Source organism: Oncorhynchus keta, unplaced genomic scaffold (genome assembly GCF_023373465.1).
Source record: "Oncorhynchus keta strain PuntledgeMale-10-30-2019 unplaced genomic scaffold, Oket_V2 Un_scaffold_938_pilon_pilon, whole genome shotgun sequence".
Lineage (NCBI taxonomy): Eukaryota > Metazoa > Chordata > Actinopteri > Salmoniformes > Salmonidae > Oncorhynchus > Oncorhynchus keta.
Genome location: NW_026291017.1, coordinates 316834 through 335660, shown reverse-complemented (window position 1 = coordinate 335660; position 18827 = coordinate 316834). Strand labels below are relative to the sequence as shown.

General features: G+C 42.2%; 1 protein-coding gene across 7 annotated transcripts in view; it reads right to left on the bottom strand.

Annotated features, from left to right (window-relative positions):
- LOC118372392 (uncharacterized) overlaps positions 1-12337 on the bottom strand; it is a 76765-nt gene extending 64428 nt beyond the window's left edge. For 3 of the 7 annotated variants that reach the window (XR_008135711.1, XM_035758254.2, XM_052517683.1), the window contains exons 1-7: positions 12148-12337; positions 6692-6970; positions 5833-6084; positions 5613-5681; positions 3149-3175; positions 2940-3008; positions 2466-2585 (exon numbers count right to left, since the gene is read on the bottom strand). Coding sequence is in view for 6 of the 7 variants with exons in the window: in XM_035758254.2 (XP_035614147.2) it covers positions 2466-2585; positions 2940-3008; positions 3149-3175; positions 5613-5681; positions 5833-6084; positions 6692-6970; positions 12148-12214 (883 nt within the window). In the remaining variant the exon portion in view is untranslated. The remainder of the gene's footprint in view (positions 1-2465; positions 2586-2939; positions 3009-3148; positions 3176-5612; positions 5682-5832; positions 6085-6691; positions 6971-12147) is intronic. The other 4 variants (XM_052517684.1, XM_035758256.2, XM_035758255.2 and 1 more) reach the window with 3 other exon arrangements.
- Positions 12338-18827: the final 6490 nt, after the last annotated feature.

The following is an 18827-nucleotide window of genomic DNA, read 5'->3' as shown; positions in this document are numbered from 1 at the left end:
TACTATGTGGGAGGTACGAGGACAGCAGCTCTGATCTTGATGAACTCACAGGTGTCGTTTCAGACTATGTGAACTTCTGTGTTGAGTCACTTGTGAAAAATCTTCCCTAACAATAAGCCTTGCGTATCAAAACATCTAAAATCACTACTTAATGGGAAGAAGGCAGTTTATGAGGAGGGTAATAGACAGGCTTTAAGAGACGTACAACATGAGATCAAAAGACAGATACTGGTGGACAAGGACGCATAAAGGAAAGGTGGAGAGGACCCTCTCCTCAGAAAACTCAAGGGTGGCCTGGCAAGGGATTAAATCCATGGCAAGTGCCCTCCACATAGACAGGGGAAAACCAATGTTGAGCTTGGGAGACATGAGGGCCAGAACATGGCTAATGAACTGGATGTTTTCTTCTCAAGATTTGAATCTGACGACCTTGTGTTGGAGCTAAAACAAATGGAAGCATCATTACGAATGTTTGAGAGGGTTGTTGTTAAACAGGCTGATGTTGTGAAGTTGTTCCTGGATGTAACTCCCACTAAAGCCCAGACAAAATAACTGGGCATGTGTTAAAGCACTGGGCTGAACAATTGGCTGGTGTTTTTTTCATTTTTCAATCCTCGGTCGACCAGCAACACATCTAATCCCTCTGTGCTGAATGACTACCGCAATGTCGCCTTGACATCCTTAGTAATGAAATGATTTGAGAAAATTGTGAAAAGTCATTCTCCGCGCCACCGAGAAGCTCCTCGACCCATTTCAGTTTGCCTATCAGCCCAGCAGAGGAGTTGATGACGCCATTCTTAATCTTCTCAACATAAGTATATAGACATCTAGAGGGTGTAGTCTCCTTAACATGGTCTATAGACATCTAGAGGGGGCCAAATCCCCTGTCGGAGTTTTATTTGTTGACTCTTCTTCTGTTTTCAACACAATCCAGCCTTACATTCTGTCACAGAGACGCATTCGGGAATTCTCCTAAGATGGGGGGCTGCTTTTGTGGCTGTTGGATTTCCTGAGCCAGAGGTCACAGCGGATCAAAGTAGGTCCCCACATGTGGGACATACGCACCATCAACAGAGGATCTCCTCAGGGATGTGTTTTGTCCCCACTCCTGTACACTAATAGTTGTACTAGTTACCATCCTGACAGACACCTCAATAAGTTATCGGATGACACTGCCTTGATCAGCCTGTTGCATGATGACGAGGAACAACATGGCCCGGTCCTTTGTAGAGTAGTGTGATGAATTACACTTGGTCCTCAATACCAACAAGACCAAAGAGATGTTCATAGACTTCAGGAAGCGTATTAACACCAACCTCTGCAACATCTTTCAGAGGTCAGAATATAGAGATTGTAGAGGAATACAAATATCATGGTGTCCTCTTGGACAATAAGCTTCAGTGGAGTAAATGTACAGACCTGATATACAAAAATAATCAACAGAGACTGTACTTTCTCAAAAAGCTGGGATCTTTTCATGTTGACTTTACTATATACTGACAATGTATTGTTTGTTGGTTTGGCAATGCCACTGTCAGCCAGAGAAATATGCTGAGAAGGATTATCACCACAACAAGCAAGGTACTTGGAGTCACACAGACAGTCCTGGATGAGATCCTTAAGGTCAGGGCCCTCCGCAAGGCACACAATCATTTTGGACCCAAGATACTTTAAACATGTAGATGACACTGCAACAACATTTCCCCATGGGGACAATAATGTCAGTAAAGTAGGAACTGCAGGAATTTGTCAGACCAGACAGATCAGTGATTGCATAGATTCAACACACCTGGTCTTCTAGGTCAGTTAAATCAAAAACATGAAGTGCCTGCGGCCCTCCAGGACCAGGGTTACCTACCCCTGCAGTAGATAAATACTGTAAACTCTAAAAGACACAAAACCTGCAAAGGATTCGAGACGTTCTGATACATCTCTAAACCAGCAACAATCATATCAAACAAAACAACATGGAAACAGTTGTCAGAACTGAAAGCGTCCTGAATGACAACCATGGAGTAAATCAAACAGAGCAGAAGATTGCGAAATAATAGGCTTTTCAACAGTACAAACTAGCAAGGGATGACAGTGACAATCTTTATCCACAGTGTTACCTCTATGGGTGACATTTTGACAGTGCAAAAATGCACAGATGTAAAGATAAACTAAAACCAAGCAGGTTATTTCAAATACTCATCACAAGTACATCATTTACATTAAACATTTTCCTTGCAGATTCCGACTGCATCATTCACATTCAATATATGCTATTCCACACACTGCTAACTTTAAACTCACATTAGTAATCACCTTCTCATACTGTATGTAGACGTCACTAAAACATGTTCTTCAAATAAATGTCACCACAAATAATATGAGAAACACATTTCTGACAACATCTCCACATATCTGCATGGTCAAAATGTCCCTATAGAAGTACCATGTAAAAGGGGTGTTAGTGTTACTACCTGTGTTAGTGGGCTGATTGTTATTATTCTGATTCATGGAGTAATCTCTAGAAGACTTCTCTCCTACAACGCTGTAAACTGTATCCAGGGCAACAGTATTCTGATTGTTGCCTGCATCCCCTGTAAAGTTACACCATCCATCAACATTGTTTACTGTAAACAGAGTAGAATATGTTCCTTGAATTTAGGAGGTATTTGCCCTTTAAATTTGCATAAGAGAAAACATGGAAATATTCTGGGTTGTGGGATTACTGCTGTGGACTCTCTCTCTCACACACACATAGATTAAAAGTTTTCTGGAATGGGACAAATACAACACTCTACTGTCTTGTGCTGTGAGGAAGCATGTGTGTAGTGCATGGAAGGTTGTGAATATAGTACAGTACATGAATAATGTTGTGTTTGTATTACTTTGGGGACCCTGTCAGCAGGTTGCATATGGATCAGAGTCAAGTTAAGGTAAGTAACACTTACCACAAATTCTACCATAAATTCCACCAAAATACTTTCTCAAAAAGTCGATCCAGGTGTCTTGGGGATATTCTGAGATGAAATAGAAACTCAAAAATGTAAGACAATAATATTTTCATTCAAATGGTTCTTTGTTTTCACTGGAATCTAAATGTTCTGTGAAGTAGTGAGTATGAATAATTGAGACAGGAAGAGACAGAGAATCATCCTACCTGTCGTTTTCTTCCACACCAAAAATCCTGAGGAGTACAAATATACACATTTTATTTTCCATGTTGATCCATGGTTCAGTAGTTTATGTGTCATGTTTAACAGGGTGAGAAATAACCCCTCTTAAAGTACAAGTCTGTGTATTAACCATTCTGTCAGCTGTTGAGTGTGACTTCACCCACATTTACATGCTTAAGCTGCAATAAGGAGACATCATTTCTGAGAGCACCAATAAACAACATGCGTACAGTACCTGCACCAGGCCGACTTCAATGTGAAAGTAACCAGTGCATAAAACAGCCGACGACGAATTTAAACTATGCTAGATAAATACTGCACATGCATTGAAATAAAAGCCATACATCAAATGACATACTAAGGCCTACAATCGACAAGGACGCATGAAGACAAAAAAAAAATAAACGAATTTCGAAAATCACAAAATCTACACATGCTTTTTTAAAGGAACCTAAGGCTGCGTCCGTGACTCAGCACTGCCTCAGGACAGGTAGGCATAGTGGAGCTCCGTGGCATGGTGCTGAATGGACAGCTCCTCGGTACAGGTAGGCATAGTGGAGCTCCGTGGCATGGTGCTGAATGGACAGCTCCTCGGTACAGGTAGGCATAGTGGAGCTCCGTGGCATGGTGCTGAATGGACAGCGCCTCTGTCTAGTCGACAGCTATATCATGATTTAGTTTGTGGGCAGTTAGACATTTTTTGGGCATGGTTAGGTAGCCTACAATATGCATATGAAAATCATAACTGACACACAGAACTTTAGAAATGGTAGGAATAACTGTAAATTGGCACTCCAGATGAAAAAGGTTGCCGACCCCCTAGACTATAGCCACCCTTGTGGAACGGAGCATACAGTGTAGATCTGTAATGACCTCCCACCAACTTTGTAGAAAGTGGGAAGAGCACAAGACAATGTTGGTGGGAACTCATGATAGTGTCTTCGACGACAAAGGAGAAGAGAACACGAACAGACTAAAAACCATAAGTAGCCTAGCTTATATAAAACAAACAGGACATTTATTTTGGGGAAGTTGTTCAGTTGTGTTTATTTTTATAACAATACATGAAACCAAAATGGCACTAGCCTCCTGGGCCAAATGAATGAAGATAGCAAGTAGGCTACAGCTATCACAACCTATTTTAATAGCTATAAAATAGCTTTTGAATGGTCACCAAAAAGGAGGACTCCACCACCTCCCAATTCCCTGGCTATCAGATTACAAGGTTTACAAGGCCGAGTTCAAATCCTGACATCAAATTCAAAGCAATCGGTGACCAGCCTAAACTGCTGACTGGCAAAACAAACTTTCACTCTCTACTTTCTAAAAGTGAAACAAAAGGTACCATGCTGGCAGCTGCTCTCCGAGCCAATGATTTTAGTCTACTTTTTAGTCTACTTTAAATGATTGTTCTTGAGTGACTGCTAGACCCCGCTATACCCAATGGAAACCCCCAGGATTAGGGGTGACTGATTACGTGTAACCTACCCAACCAGGGAAACACCACAATTCTTATGGTAAAGCCAAACACACACACACACAGCTAAAATGAATCATCATGTTATGGACCTGCAGATAGGCCTTATGCACCGTCACATATTACAGTTATAGTGGATGGTCGATATGGTATCGAACATGTAGCATACTTGTGCGACTAAGGGAGAATATCAATGGCATACTCCTTGCATCCTCTCTCCTACTTCTCAAAACCCACTGGATGAGAAAGACAGAGGTCCCTCCCCTCTGACCTTCTCCTCCAATAGGTTTTGAGAAGGAAGCGAGGAGAGGGGATGCAAGGAGTAAATAATTCAGATTCTACCCATGACTTATTATTAGCAGTTTTCTAACATTGTTTTATTGATTTGTGATGTACTTCAAGTGCGCCGCGATGGTGGGAAGTATTTCCATAAAGTTCAGCTTTCCCCAACTTTGGTTCCGCCCTGTTCACAACCCTCGTCCATGCTACCAACTGTCCATCACACACGTTGCTTCTCTTCCATTGGAAATAAATGGCTTTCCGTGGTTTCATCACCCATATCGTCTTCAGAGAGGCACTGTGAGCCTTTTCTTTAAAGTCATGTTTGTAGTTTGTTTGTAACAACAGTTGTATAGTATGTTGACTGTGGCTATGTCTTCATATGTTTAGGTTAACACAAAGTAATTACAATTCCTTTAAATGATTCATTCAGGTTAGACTAATCCAAACTGTGCGGGGTCCAAATTGGTGCCTCCCTGTGACACATTATGAAGACTGTTCCCTACAGCAGGTGGTGCATCTAACCCCTTGTCTTGACTGTAACAGTAGCCTGAACAGTCCTGTAATAACAGGTAGAAAAGGTATCCCCTTCAGAGGGCACAGCTCACTGCTGTTGGTGCTGTTATGTCAATCTCTGATTCACAACTATGTACATGTACAGTGATCTGTTACTATAGATGTGCTGTTCTTACCTGTTAAGACAGCAAACACTACAATGGTAACGACAACCGAAGCAACAACAGCACCGATACTGGAATGCTCTGAAATGAAAACACATTTTGTATTGATACTTTTGACAGGAGTTGATCAGGAACTCAACATTTTGCCACACTCAAAATGACCTACAACACTAGCAGTGTTACTAACATATCAATACATTAGACTGTAACACACTTATGAGTGTCCACTCACCTGAACCAAACACCTCTCCAACTGGCTCACTGACATTTGAACTAACAGCATTACTCAGCTTGCAGGTGTACTTGATACCATTGGTTGATTTAGAGACACTTAGCTGTTTGTCTGAGACATTGGACGCCCTCTCTCCCACTTTCCAGCTGTAGATGACTGGTTCAGCATCAGTGGTGTCGCCCTCACAGGTCAGAGTGCAGGAGGTTTTGTCTGGGTTACAGGAAGAAGTGATTGTGGGTTTGGGGACTGCCTCTGTAAATAGAGGAAAGAAACAGGAATCATTTGGGAAAAAGCTTGTGAGGCACTGCAATACATAACCTGCCGTTTCTACACGGCTGCAACACGACTGTTGCGTTATATAGACTGCTGTGCTATATAGGCTGTTGTCTGTTGTGTTATAGACTGTTGTGTTATATAGACTGTTGTCTGTTGTGTTATATAGACTTATCTGTTGTGTTAAATAGACTGTTGCGTTATATAGACTGTTGTGTTATGGACTGCTGTTTTATAGACAGTTGTGTTATATAGACTGTTGTTATATAGACTGTTGTGTTATATAGACTGTTGTGTTATATAGACTTGTCTGTTGTGCTAGACTGTTGTGTTATATAGACTGTTGTGTTATATAGACTGTTGTGTTATATAGACTGTTGTGTTATATAGACTGTTGTGTTATATAGACTGTTGTGTTATATAGACTGGGTTACAGGAAGAAGTGATTGTGGGTTTGGGGACTGCCTCTGTAAAGAGGAAAGAAACAGGAATCAATTAGGAAAATGCTTGTGAGGCACTGCAATACATAACCTGCAGTTTCTACACAACCACACAAGCACAAACACACGCACACAGAAACACTCACTGATAACATATATGTTATATGTCTGGTCAAGCTGTTTGCTGTTAAACTCCACAGAATAAACCCCACTATCTGTTTTCTTCAATCCACTGATTCTCAGCTCTCCAGTAGTCTGGTCCAGGGTTGTACGCTCTTTGAAGGCACCATAGATGTCCAGACCACCAAAATCCTTGTCCCACTCTGCCACCTTGTCCTTCCCATGCTTCCATAGGATGCTTGTGATGGGGTCAGACACTGTGGACTTGTCCGGCGTCAACACGAGCTCACCTCCCATTTTATGATCTGGAAAAGCAGACATTTCATACATGTATAAGAGTATCAATGTATCCAGGGTAACACATTATGGTGAGGGTATAAATATGTAGTCCTAACCCTATTGGCATTGAACTGACATTATTATTAACCTTTACTGTTTATATCTAGAATTCTGCTTGCTGGGTGTATCTGGTCTATGTAGTCTGAACACCGTGACTAGTATGTCGTCCCCCCCCACCACCACCACCACCGGAGCAGAAATGTATCTAGACTACACTACAGATTAAAGTCTTTGTCTACACCCTGTCCACTATCACATCACTAGCTAGGTTTCCATTCAGTTTGCGACAGATTTTCATGCTATTATTCTAAAATCTGCATAAAACAATATTTACATTTCCCCTCAGAGATATGTTTCCATCAGACTGACTTTTTGATGATAAAAGTCTGAGTTACGAGGTAGTGTACATAGCCCTCCACACCTCTCTGATTCAGAGGGGTTGGGTTAAATGAGGAAGACACATTTCAGTTGAATACATTCAGTTGTACAACTGACTAGGTATCCACATTCCCTTTCACTTTACATAAAAATAACTTTTGCAGATAAATTCCCATGTACCAAATGAAAAATACAAGTTTAAATGGGTTCCAAAGCATTTTCAACTATACTGATGGTTTGTCACAAACTGCTACGTTATATAGACTGTTGTGTTATATAGACTGTTGTGCGTTATATAGACTGTTGTGCGTTATACAGACGGTTGTGCGTTATACAGACGGTTGTGCGTTATACAGACGGTTGTGCGTTATACAGGCTGTTGTGCGTTAAACAGACGGTTGTGCGTTATACAGACTGTTGCGGTATATAGACTGATGTGCGTTATACAGACGGTTGTGCGTTTTACAGACGGTTGTGCGTTATACAGACGGTTGTGCGTTATACAGACGGTTGTGCGTTATACAGACGGTTGTGCGTTATACAGACTGTTGTGCGTTATACAGACGGTTGTGCGTTATACAGACGGTTGTGCGTTATACAGACGGTTGTGCGTTATACAGACTGTTGTGCGTTTTACAGACGGTTGTGCGTTATACAGACGGTTGTGCGTTATACAGACGGTTGTGCGTTATACAGACGGTTGTGCGTTATACAGACTGTTGTGCGTTATACAGACTGTTGTGCGTTATACAGACTGTGGTGCGTTATACTGACTGTTGCGGTATAAAGATTGCAGTCTGTTGTGTTATATAGACTGCTGTGCGTTATATTTGTTATTTATTTAACCAGGTAGGCCAGTTGAAAACAAGTTCTCATTTACAACTTCGACCTGGCCAAGATATAGCAAAGCAGTGCGAAAAAAATCAACAACATTGATTTTACACATATACACATTGTATAAACAAACATACAGTCAATAACACAATAGAAAAGTCTATACAGTGTGTGCAAATGAAGTATGGAGGTAAGGCAATAAATAGGCCAATGGTGGCAAATTAATTACAATTGAGAAATTTACACTGGAGTGATAGATGTGCAGATGAGGATGTGCAAGTAGAAATACTGGTGTGCAAAAGAGCAGAAAAACAAAAACAAATATGGGGATGAGGTAGGTAGTTGGTTGGATGGGCTATTTACAGATGGGCTGTGTACAGCTGCAGCGATCAGTATAAGCTGCTCTAACAGCTGACACTTAAAGTTAGTGAGGGAGATATAAGTCTCCAACTTCAGTAGTTTTTGCAATTCGTTCCAGTCATAGGCAACAGAGAACTGGAAGGAGAGGCGGCCAAAGTAGGTGTTGGCTTTGGGGATGACCAGTGAAATATACCTGCTGGAGTGCGTGCAACGGGTGGGTGCTGCTATGGTGACCAGTGAGCTGAGATAAGGTGGAGCCTTACCTAGCAAAGACTTATAGATGACCTGGAGCCAATGTGTTTGGCAATGAATATGTAGCGAGGACCAGTCAACGAGAGCATACAGGTCGCAGTGGTGGGTAGTATATGGGGCTGTGGTGACAAAACGGATGGCACTGTGATAGACTGCATCCAATTTGCTGAGTAGAGTATTGGAGGCTATTTTGTAAATTACATCGCCAAAGTGAAGGATCGGTAGGATAGTCAGTTTTACGAGGGTATGTTTGGCAGCATGAGTGAAGGAGGCTTTATTGCGAAATAGGAAGCCGATTCCAGATTTAACTTTGGATTGGAGATGCTTAATGTGAGTCTGGAAGGAGAGTTTACCGTCTAGCCAGACACCTAGGTATTTATAGTTGTCCACATATTCTAAGTCAGAACCCTCCAGAGTAGTGATGCTAGTCGGGCGGGCGGGTGCGGGCAGCAATCGGTTGAAGAGCATGCATTTAGTTTTACTTGCATTTAAGAGCAGTTGGAGGCCACGGAAGAAGTGTTGTATGGATTTGAAGCTCGTTTGGAGGTTTGTTTACAGTGTCCAAAGAAGGGCCAGAGGTATACAGAATGGTGTCGTCTGCGTAGAGGTGGATCAAAGAATCGCCCGCAGCAAGAGCAACATCACTGATATATACAGAGAAAAGAGTTGGCTGCGGGGGGTGCAGAGCTGTTGACCGGGGTTGGGGTAGCCAGGTGGAAAGCATGGCCAGCCGTTGAGAAATGCTTATTGAAATTCTCAATTATCGTGGATTTATCAGTGGTGACAGTGTCTCCTAGTCTCAGTGCAGTGGGCAGCTGGGAGGAGGTACTCTTATTCTCCATGGACTTTACAGTGTCCTAAAACCTTTTGGAATTAGTGCTGCAGAATACAAATTTCTGTTACAGGCTGCTGTGATTTATAGACTGCTATGTTATATAGACATTTGTCTGTTATATAGACAGCAGTGTTATATAGCCTGCTGCATTATATAGCCTGCTGCATTATATAGACTGTTGTGCGTTATATAGACTGTTGCGCAATATAGACTTGTTTTATATAGACTGTATTATATAGACTGTTGTGCGTTGTATAGACTGCTGTGTGTTATATAGACTATATTATATAGACTGTTGTGCGCTATATAGACTGTTGCGCTGTATAGACTGTGGTCTGTTGTGTTATATAGAGTAGACTGCTGCGTTAAATAGACTGGTGCGTTATATAGACTGTATTATAGACTGTTACATAGTAAATGTGCCCAATCAGGTCTTGGCACATCCGCTCTAGCCAATAGCTACAGTGGTGGTAAACTATCTACATTATGACATTATTATGGATGAGCGCAATTATTATTTTATTTGTCAAATGGCCGCAAAGCATCGATCGTCATGTCACCAAAATAACAATGTCAATATTTATTGGAAAGGAGCTTCAAACTCATAACCTTGCACTTTCACCACCCTGTGAAGTTCATCATCATTTATTTCATCTGTAGTCTAATAAACTGCATACAGCACCTTCCCAAGTCATAGTGGGAGGACCACACAACATATTATCACATGACTCCAAATTTACTTCGATGTGATGGTTATTATATCAACATTTGTGCATAAAGGAGGGAAGGCGTTATGGGGGCCTGCCCACCCTACTGTACCTCCTTGCCTCCTCCTCCAAATAAAATATTGAAATATTGATCATTTATTTGACCGAGACGCACGCCAACAGAAAGAATCATCAATCTTAGATAATGCATCAGAGCGAGCGAAACAGCGCCCCTCTGTCTCTGTATGTGTAGATCATGTATCTGATGCTGTCTGGACAAAGGGAGTATGACATGTCATACTTTTTCTGGCCAGACAGTATCATATACATGGGCCACATATAGTAAGACAGAGAGGGGCGTTGTTTCACTTGCTAGTTTCAGCAGGGAGGAAGATGCTAAGCGAGAGGGTTCACTCTCACCAAAATCTGTCCTTAATAAGTCCGCAGTCTCCGGACAATTCTTGCACATTGTTACATTGTGTGAATTGTTTGCCCTTTTGATTTTGATCAATACCCCATGTAAAGGGAAAGGGGGATACCTAGTCAGTTGTACAACTGAATGTATTCTACTGAAATGTATCTTCTGCATTTAATCCAATCCCTGTAAAATGTGTATTTCTGTTTTTTTTATTTGTAATCATTTGGGAAATATTTCTAAAGACCTGTTTTCAGTTTGTCATTATGGGGTATTGTGATGAGGAACATTTTCTATTTAACCCATTTAAGAATAAATCTGTAACGTAACAAAATGTGTAAAAAGAGGTCTGAATACTTTCTGAATGCACTGTATGTAACCAGTAGGCCTAAATAGCCCATTCATCAGATTATAAAAACCAGATAAAAATCCACCTTATGGAACAGCAGGTACCGTGAAGAGACACACACACAGGTAGACACACACATACACACACAAATGTTAGCACACACACTCTACACAGATGTACATTGTAATATTGTTGTATGGTGGTATTATACATTTTGTATTGTAGATGTGTAGTGGTGTAATAATGTCATATGATGTACTGTTTTATCTTTGTTTTGTGTGTAATGTAAGTAAGTGCCTTAATGTGTTTGGACCCCAGGAAGAGTAGCTGCTGCCTTGGCATCCCAAATACTTTAGGGGAAGCCAGCCTCCTTTATCTGGCCTCTGGATCTGATGTGGTCTGGACAGAAATAGTATAACATGCCATATTCTTTTGGTCCAGACAGAATCAGATACATTGTCTACACATACAGAGACAGAGGAGCATTGTTTCGCTTGCTCGGGTTCTTTATCTGAGATCGATGGGTCTTACTGTCGGAGTGCGTCTCAGTCAAATAAATTAGCAATATGTCAATATTTTATTTGGATGGCCCCCCCTAAGGCTCGCCCATAACGCAGGGCCTGCCATGTTCACGCAGACCCGTCTGTAGGTTTTAGCCTTGGTTAGGCCAGGATTCAACATCTGATCACTTCCTGAAGTTGGCTCTGTGTAGCTAAACGGGATATTAAGGGTGCGGTCCGTAACGTTACCCACACAGACGTCTTTTAAAACCATTATTCAATAGGAAGAGTGTGTTTAGGCCATAACTCCATAATGTCGTTTATGATTTCAGATTGCCGTGTTCCTTATTTTCTTTGATATGAATCCCACTCGGCGGCTGCAGCGCGGTGTTCATAATGCACGTTTAGTATGTGATGTTGTATGCTAGGCTATACAACTAGCACACAATAGCAAACAAATAGCCTAACAAATATTAGGTAGGCCAAACGCTACCGCCAGTTGGTTCAACTTACCTTTGGAGACCACCGTTCGCACCAGATAAAACCAGAAACACAATCTGATAAGCTTAAGTTTGGACATCTTTGTTAGTTCGTTCGTTTATTTCTATAGTAAATAAAAGTAAGTTCAAATGAGATATGCTAAAACACGATGTGGTTCATAACCTTGCCTACCGAGGCTGTGAAAGTGAAAGTAAAATGTGGATTTTAGTTCCTTCCTCTGAAGGCATGACCACTTGGTTGAAAATAACGTTCCATTTGATTTGTAAATCATGTTTAATAGCTGAAATACAATCACACTGTAACACATTGTATTATGTTGATATGCTATAATAACTTTTTTTTCTTTTCCCTAACGTCTGGAATAATCCTTGCCCATACATACCTGGGCTCTGGCGCCTCCCTGTGTGTATAATTGGCTACGATGTACAGAATTATATATATCATTTAGAATTGATAGGATCACTGTGCTATAATGTAACCAAAGTTGGCAATATTATAATATTCAAAGGTAACTTAATAACTATAGTTCATTTCATTTTCCTCCTGTCCACTGAGCCTAGTGTATGAGGCATGCACACTAAAACAGTCACACAATGAAATATTTTCTTATGAAATAATACATTTGCCATCTTGTTGCATGGATCAAGATTTCATTATAATTCACATTATTCAGAGTTCATAAAAATCATAGTAGCCTAGGCTAAACATGACAGCACATACAGGATAATAATATGATACATAATAACCCAAAATAGATAGAAAAGGAGAGATGAGAGAAACAAACCTTCCCTGTACAGAATCTAAATATTTATCAAACAAACTATATATTCAACAAGTGCTTTTCAACTGGCTTCTTCTGGTACAGAGGCTGTAGCTGTACTGGTCTGGTCTCTGTTGGTACAGAGGATTTAGCTGTACTTCCCTGTGAAGTAGACAGAGTATCTGAGCTACTCTATTAATGTACAAATTGTATCTGAGCTCATGTCTACTGGGCTGGAAGGTGCACCTGAACTGTAGTTTACTGGAGTAGATATTTTACCTACATGCTGTGGCTCTGAGACCAGCTGACAATCCTAGACTGCTTCTATCAGGAGTGTCTGTACTGTCTGACACTGAGTTAGTGGGTCTCCTCAGACCTGATAGGTCAGGTGTTCCTCTCTGTCTACCTGACCACTGCTCCTCTGGGTTTCCATTGTCTTCACTACGCTTCCTTGTTCTACACCCATCTGGTTAATGTGTCTTATAGATGATGGTTTTGGGGCGAGAGGTGGTGGGGGAGCTTTTTGGGGGAGTGTTTGTTTGGGAGAAGTTGGGCTCTTTCTTTTCTCTCCCTTCTGTGTCTCTTCTCCTTCCCTCTTTCTTCTCCCTCTCCTTTCACCTGCTCTTCTTCATTATTTTCAGTCTCTCTCTCCTGTCCATTTCTTTCTCCTCCATCATCTCTCCTATCTGTATCTTCTTGCCCCTCTCCCTCCTCTGTCACTGAATCATCTCCTCCTACCTTCTCTTTCTCAACATCTTCTCCGTCCTCTCTTGTCCCCTCCTCCTTCCCTCCACTCTCCTCCTCTGTGTCTAAGATGAGGACTTTCTGGGGCATAAGCTGTCCATCTCCCGCTCCCTCTCTCTCTGTGCCATAACCAGCCATGCTTTGGTCAGTTCCTCTCCCATGATGCTCTCTGCTGTGCTGTGTCTCCAGAGTCTGTGGGTACGGTGAATTATAGTTAAGGCGGCTCCGAGGTGGTTTTGGAGGAGCAGTTTGGACAGAATCTCCGGTAACAGTCCCCAAGGTAACATTCATGTTCTGTTTGGATTCTGTGTTCTGCTCTTTTTCTTCCCTCTGTTTCTTTCCGGACTCCCAACCCCAAACCTGATTCTGGTTGTTCAGTCTGGCTCATGACGAGCCAGACCACAACAGCAAACACAACAGCAATCAACAACAAGACCCCTGCACCAATACTAGTGTAGATGTAGATCACAGGATTACCTGACACACACATACAGACACACACAGGTCAGGTCACATGGTCAGTGGAAACTGAACAAAGGAATTCCTATTCCTTTATCAACAGCATTAAAATACTTTAATATGATTTAACCTTGACTGAGTATACCAACAGAATGGTATTCTCTTTACAAAACCCAAGCCCTCTATATCTCGCCTATCTCTTGTTTACCTGTGGCCAGGCAGTTGACGCTGTTGTATGTCTGTGTCTTCTTACTGACTGGGTTCCTGGCCTCACAGGTGTAGCTGACTGACTCTGGGGATTTGATGTTGTAGTGCTGTCCATTCTGCTCCTGGCTCCACATCTCCCCCTGGTGGTCAGGCCAAGACCAGCGGTATTCCAACAGTGGACCCTCAGCACTGCAGTGAATTGTTGCCATGGTACCGTTCAATTCACAGGTGACGTCAGGTTGTGATACTGGGTCTGAGGATGGAAATGGAGGAGTATGTTATGCAAAAGTGGAGGGAAAGTAAGGAATATTTCACACACATACACACTTATTCTTTACAATGTGTTTGTGTTGTTAAATGTTCTCTCTGTTAGTTTAGTAATGACTGTTGGCTGGCTGGTGATACTAAATGTCAATCATAGAAGTTTGAACGTTGACATTATGTCATTAATGGAGGAGTACATCAGACAGAGGACACTTGTCTGCTAAATGACTTAAATGTAATGTACACACACACTGCACACATTGAACACAGCGCACACACAATGCACACACAGTACACACTGTACACACACACTGTGCACACACACTGTACATGCACACACTCTGTATATACACACACTGTACACACAGACTGCACACACACTGCACACAGCTCTCTCTCTTTACAATGTGCTTGTGTTCCCAGCTTGTTTTCTGTTACCTTAGTAACAACTGTTGGACTGAAAGTCTTGCACAATCATGGAAATGTTGACATTATTTCCTCTCTCTCTCTACCCCCCACCCCACCCCCCACACACACACAGACCGGAATGGCTGGTTCTAGGCCAGGGCATCTGATGTGATATCTATCTCTGGAATTCTTATCATGGGGACTTTTGGAGAGCACGGCATAGGTTTAATTTATGTTTGAGTACATTTACATTTAAGTCATTTAGCAGACGCTCTTATCCAGAGCGACTTACAAATTGGTGCATTCACCTTATGACATCCAGTGGAACAGCCACTTTACAATAGTGCATCTAAATCTTTTAAGGGGGGTGAGAAGGATTACTTTATCCTATCCTAGGTATTCCTTAAAGAGGTGTTATCATATTACAACAAGCCAGTGGTTGCCAACCAAGTGACTTTATGACCCAAACGTGGGACCTGATTCATCCTTTAGGAAACCCTGACTCGCCAATGAATTTCACTCTCTGCTGAAAGGTCTGTATTTCCCCACCAATCATACACTCTGCCTCATACACCCCACTGAGCTGCTTGGTCAGCTGTCTGATAGTGATTTCTCCTGTCGTGGTGTTCAAGGATGTCCTCCCTTTAAAATCACGAAATTTCTGTATCCCGCCAGTGCCTCGTTCCACCGCCTTGTTTACACCATGTTTCCACAGGATCTCCTGTAAAACTCCACCACGGATCCCAGGGTTGAGAATGACATTGCCGTTTGTGATGACATAACGGGTGGTGGACGGTCCAGTTACACCACAGTTAACATGATATAGTCACATCGCCCTCATATGGTATAATAATAATAATGTCAATATAGGACTCGTTTTACTGTGGATATAGATCATTTTGTACCTGTTTCCTCCAGCAACTTCACAAGGTCCTTTGCGCCCAAGGATGAACCAGACTTGTGGAAGTCTACGATTTTTTTTCTGAGGTCTTGGCTGATTTCTTTTCATTTTCCTATGATGTCAAGCTGTAAGCAGTACGTAACAGGCTGCAGGGAAGTCAGGCGCAGGAGAGCAGAAACGGGTAACAGCAGTTTAATGATACAAAAACCAAACTGCACCCAGAACAGCAAAATACGGCGTTGAAATAACTGGTCGCAAACCAGTCTAAATATACAAAACACTTAACAACAAACAATTCCACACACAGACATGGGGGGAACAGAGGGCTTTTACACGTCAAGTGATGAGGGAATGTAAACCAGGTGTGCGGGAAAACAAGACAAAACAGATGGAAAATGAAAGGTGGATCGGCGATGGCTAGAAAACCGCCGATGTCGACCGCCACCCGAACATGGAGAGGAACCGACTTCGGCGGAAGTCGTGACACAAGCAAAGAGGCACTGAGTTTGAAGGTAGGCCTTGAAATACATCCACAGGTACACCTCCAATTGACTCAAATGATGTCAATTAGCCTATCAGAAGCTTCTAAAGCCATGACATCATTTTATGGAATATTCCAAGCTGTTTAAAGGCACAGTCAACTTAGTGTATGTAAACTTCTGACTCACTGGAATTGTGATACAGTGAATTATAGGTGAAATAATCTGAAAAATTACTTGTGTCATGCGCAAAGTAGATGTCCTAACCGACTTTCCAAAACTATAGTTTGTTAACAAGAAATTTGTGGAGTGGTTGAAAAATGAGTTTTAATGACTCCAACCTAAGTGTATGTAAACTTCTGACTTGAACTGTCATATACAGTGGGGAGAACAAGTATTTGATACACTGCCGATTTTGCAGGTTTTCCCACTTACAAAGCATGTAGAGTTCTGTAATTTTTATCATAGGTACACTTCAACTGTGAGAGACGCAATGTAAAACAAAAATCCAGAACATCACATTGTATGATTGGTCCTTCTGTGGCTCAGTTGGTAGAGCATGGCGCTTGTAACGCCAGGGTAGTGGGTTCGATTCCCGGGACCACCCATACGTAGAATGTATGCACACATGACTGTAAGTCGCTTTGGATAAAAGCGTCAGCTAAATGGCATATATTATTATATTATTATTATTATTATATATTAGTAGTGAATTTGCATTTTATTGCATGACATAAGTATTTGATCACCTACCAACCAGTAAGAATTCCGGCTCTCTTTAAGAAGCCCTCCTGTTCTCCACTCATTACCTATATTAACTTCACCTGTTTGAACTCGTTATCTGTATAAAAGACACTTGTCCACACACTCAATCAAGCAGACTCCAACCTCTCCACAATGGCCAAGACCAGAGAGCTGTGTAAGGACATCAGGGGTAAAATTGTAGACCTGCACAAGGCTGGGATGGGCTACAGGACAATAGGCAAGCAGCTTGGTGAGAAGGCAACAACTGTTGGCGCAATTATTAGAAAATGGAAGAAGTTCAAGACGACGGTCTATCACCCTCGGTCTGGGGCTCCATGCAAGATCTCACCTCGTGGGGCATCAATCATCATGAGGAAGGTGAGGGATCAGTCCAGAATTACACAGCAGGACCTGGTCAATGACCTGAAGAGAGCTGGGACCACAGTCTCAAAGAAAACCATTAGTAACACACTACGCCGTCATGGATTAAAATCCTGCAGTGCACGCAAGATCCCCCTGCTCAAGCCAGCGCATGTCAAGGCTCGTCTGAAGTTTGCCAATGACCATCTGGGTGATCCTGAGGAGGAATGGGAAGAAGGTCATGTGGTCTGATGAGACAAAAATAGAGCTTTTTGGTCTAAACTCCACTTGCCGTGGTTGGAGGAAGAAGAAGGATGAGTACAACCCCAAGAACACCATCGCAACCGTGAAGCATGGAGGTGGAAACATCATTCTTTGGGGATGCTTTTCTGCAAAGGGGACAGAACGACTGCACCGTATTGAGGGGAGGATGGATGGGTCCATGTATTGCGAGATCTTGGCCAACAACCTCCTTCCCTTAGAGCATTGAAGATGGGTCGTGGCTGGGTCTTCCAGCATGACAACGACCCAAAACACACAGCCAGGGCAACTAAGAAGTGGCTCCGTAAGAAGCATATCAAGGGCCTGGAGTGGCCTAGTCAGTCTCCAGACCTGAACCCAATAGAAAATCTTTGGAGGGAGCTGAAAGTCCGTATTGCCAAGCGACAGCCCTGAAATCTGGGGGATCTGGAGAAGGTCTGTATGGAGGAGTGGGCCAAAATCCCAGGAAACGGGAAACGTATGATCTCTGTAATTGCAAAGAAAGGCTTTTGTACCAAATATTAAGTTCTGCTTTTCTGATGTATCAAATATTTATGTCCTGCAGTAAAATGCAAATTAATTACTTAAAAATCATTACAATGTGATTTTTCTGGATTTTTGTTTTAGATTTCGTCCCCCACAGTTGAAGTGCACCTATGATTAAAAATTACAGACCTCTACATGCTTTGTAAGAAGGAAAACCTGCAAAATCGGCAGTGTCTCAAATACTTGTTCTCCCCACTGTGTGTATATATATATATATGTATATATAGTAAGAATTCCTTCCAAATATTGAGTTGCCCTCAGAACAGGCTCAATTCGTTGGGGCCTGGACTCTATACATGAAGATAGGAGAGGAGTCTGTTCCACTCTGCCATTATAACATCCAGCCCCATCACTTTATTGTCCATGTGCACCCCAGCAAGAATGGAATCATGATATTTGCAAAAGCCCTGAAAGACACTGCTTTAGAGAGAACCACCTCCAATAACTACAAGGCCAGAGACTGCACAGCCCTACTGGAGCCCCAGGGCCATTCCACAGCACACAAGGAGCTAAAAGCTGCATGTAGCCCACGACACCCCTGGTCCCAGGCTACATTCTG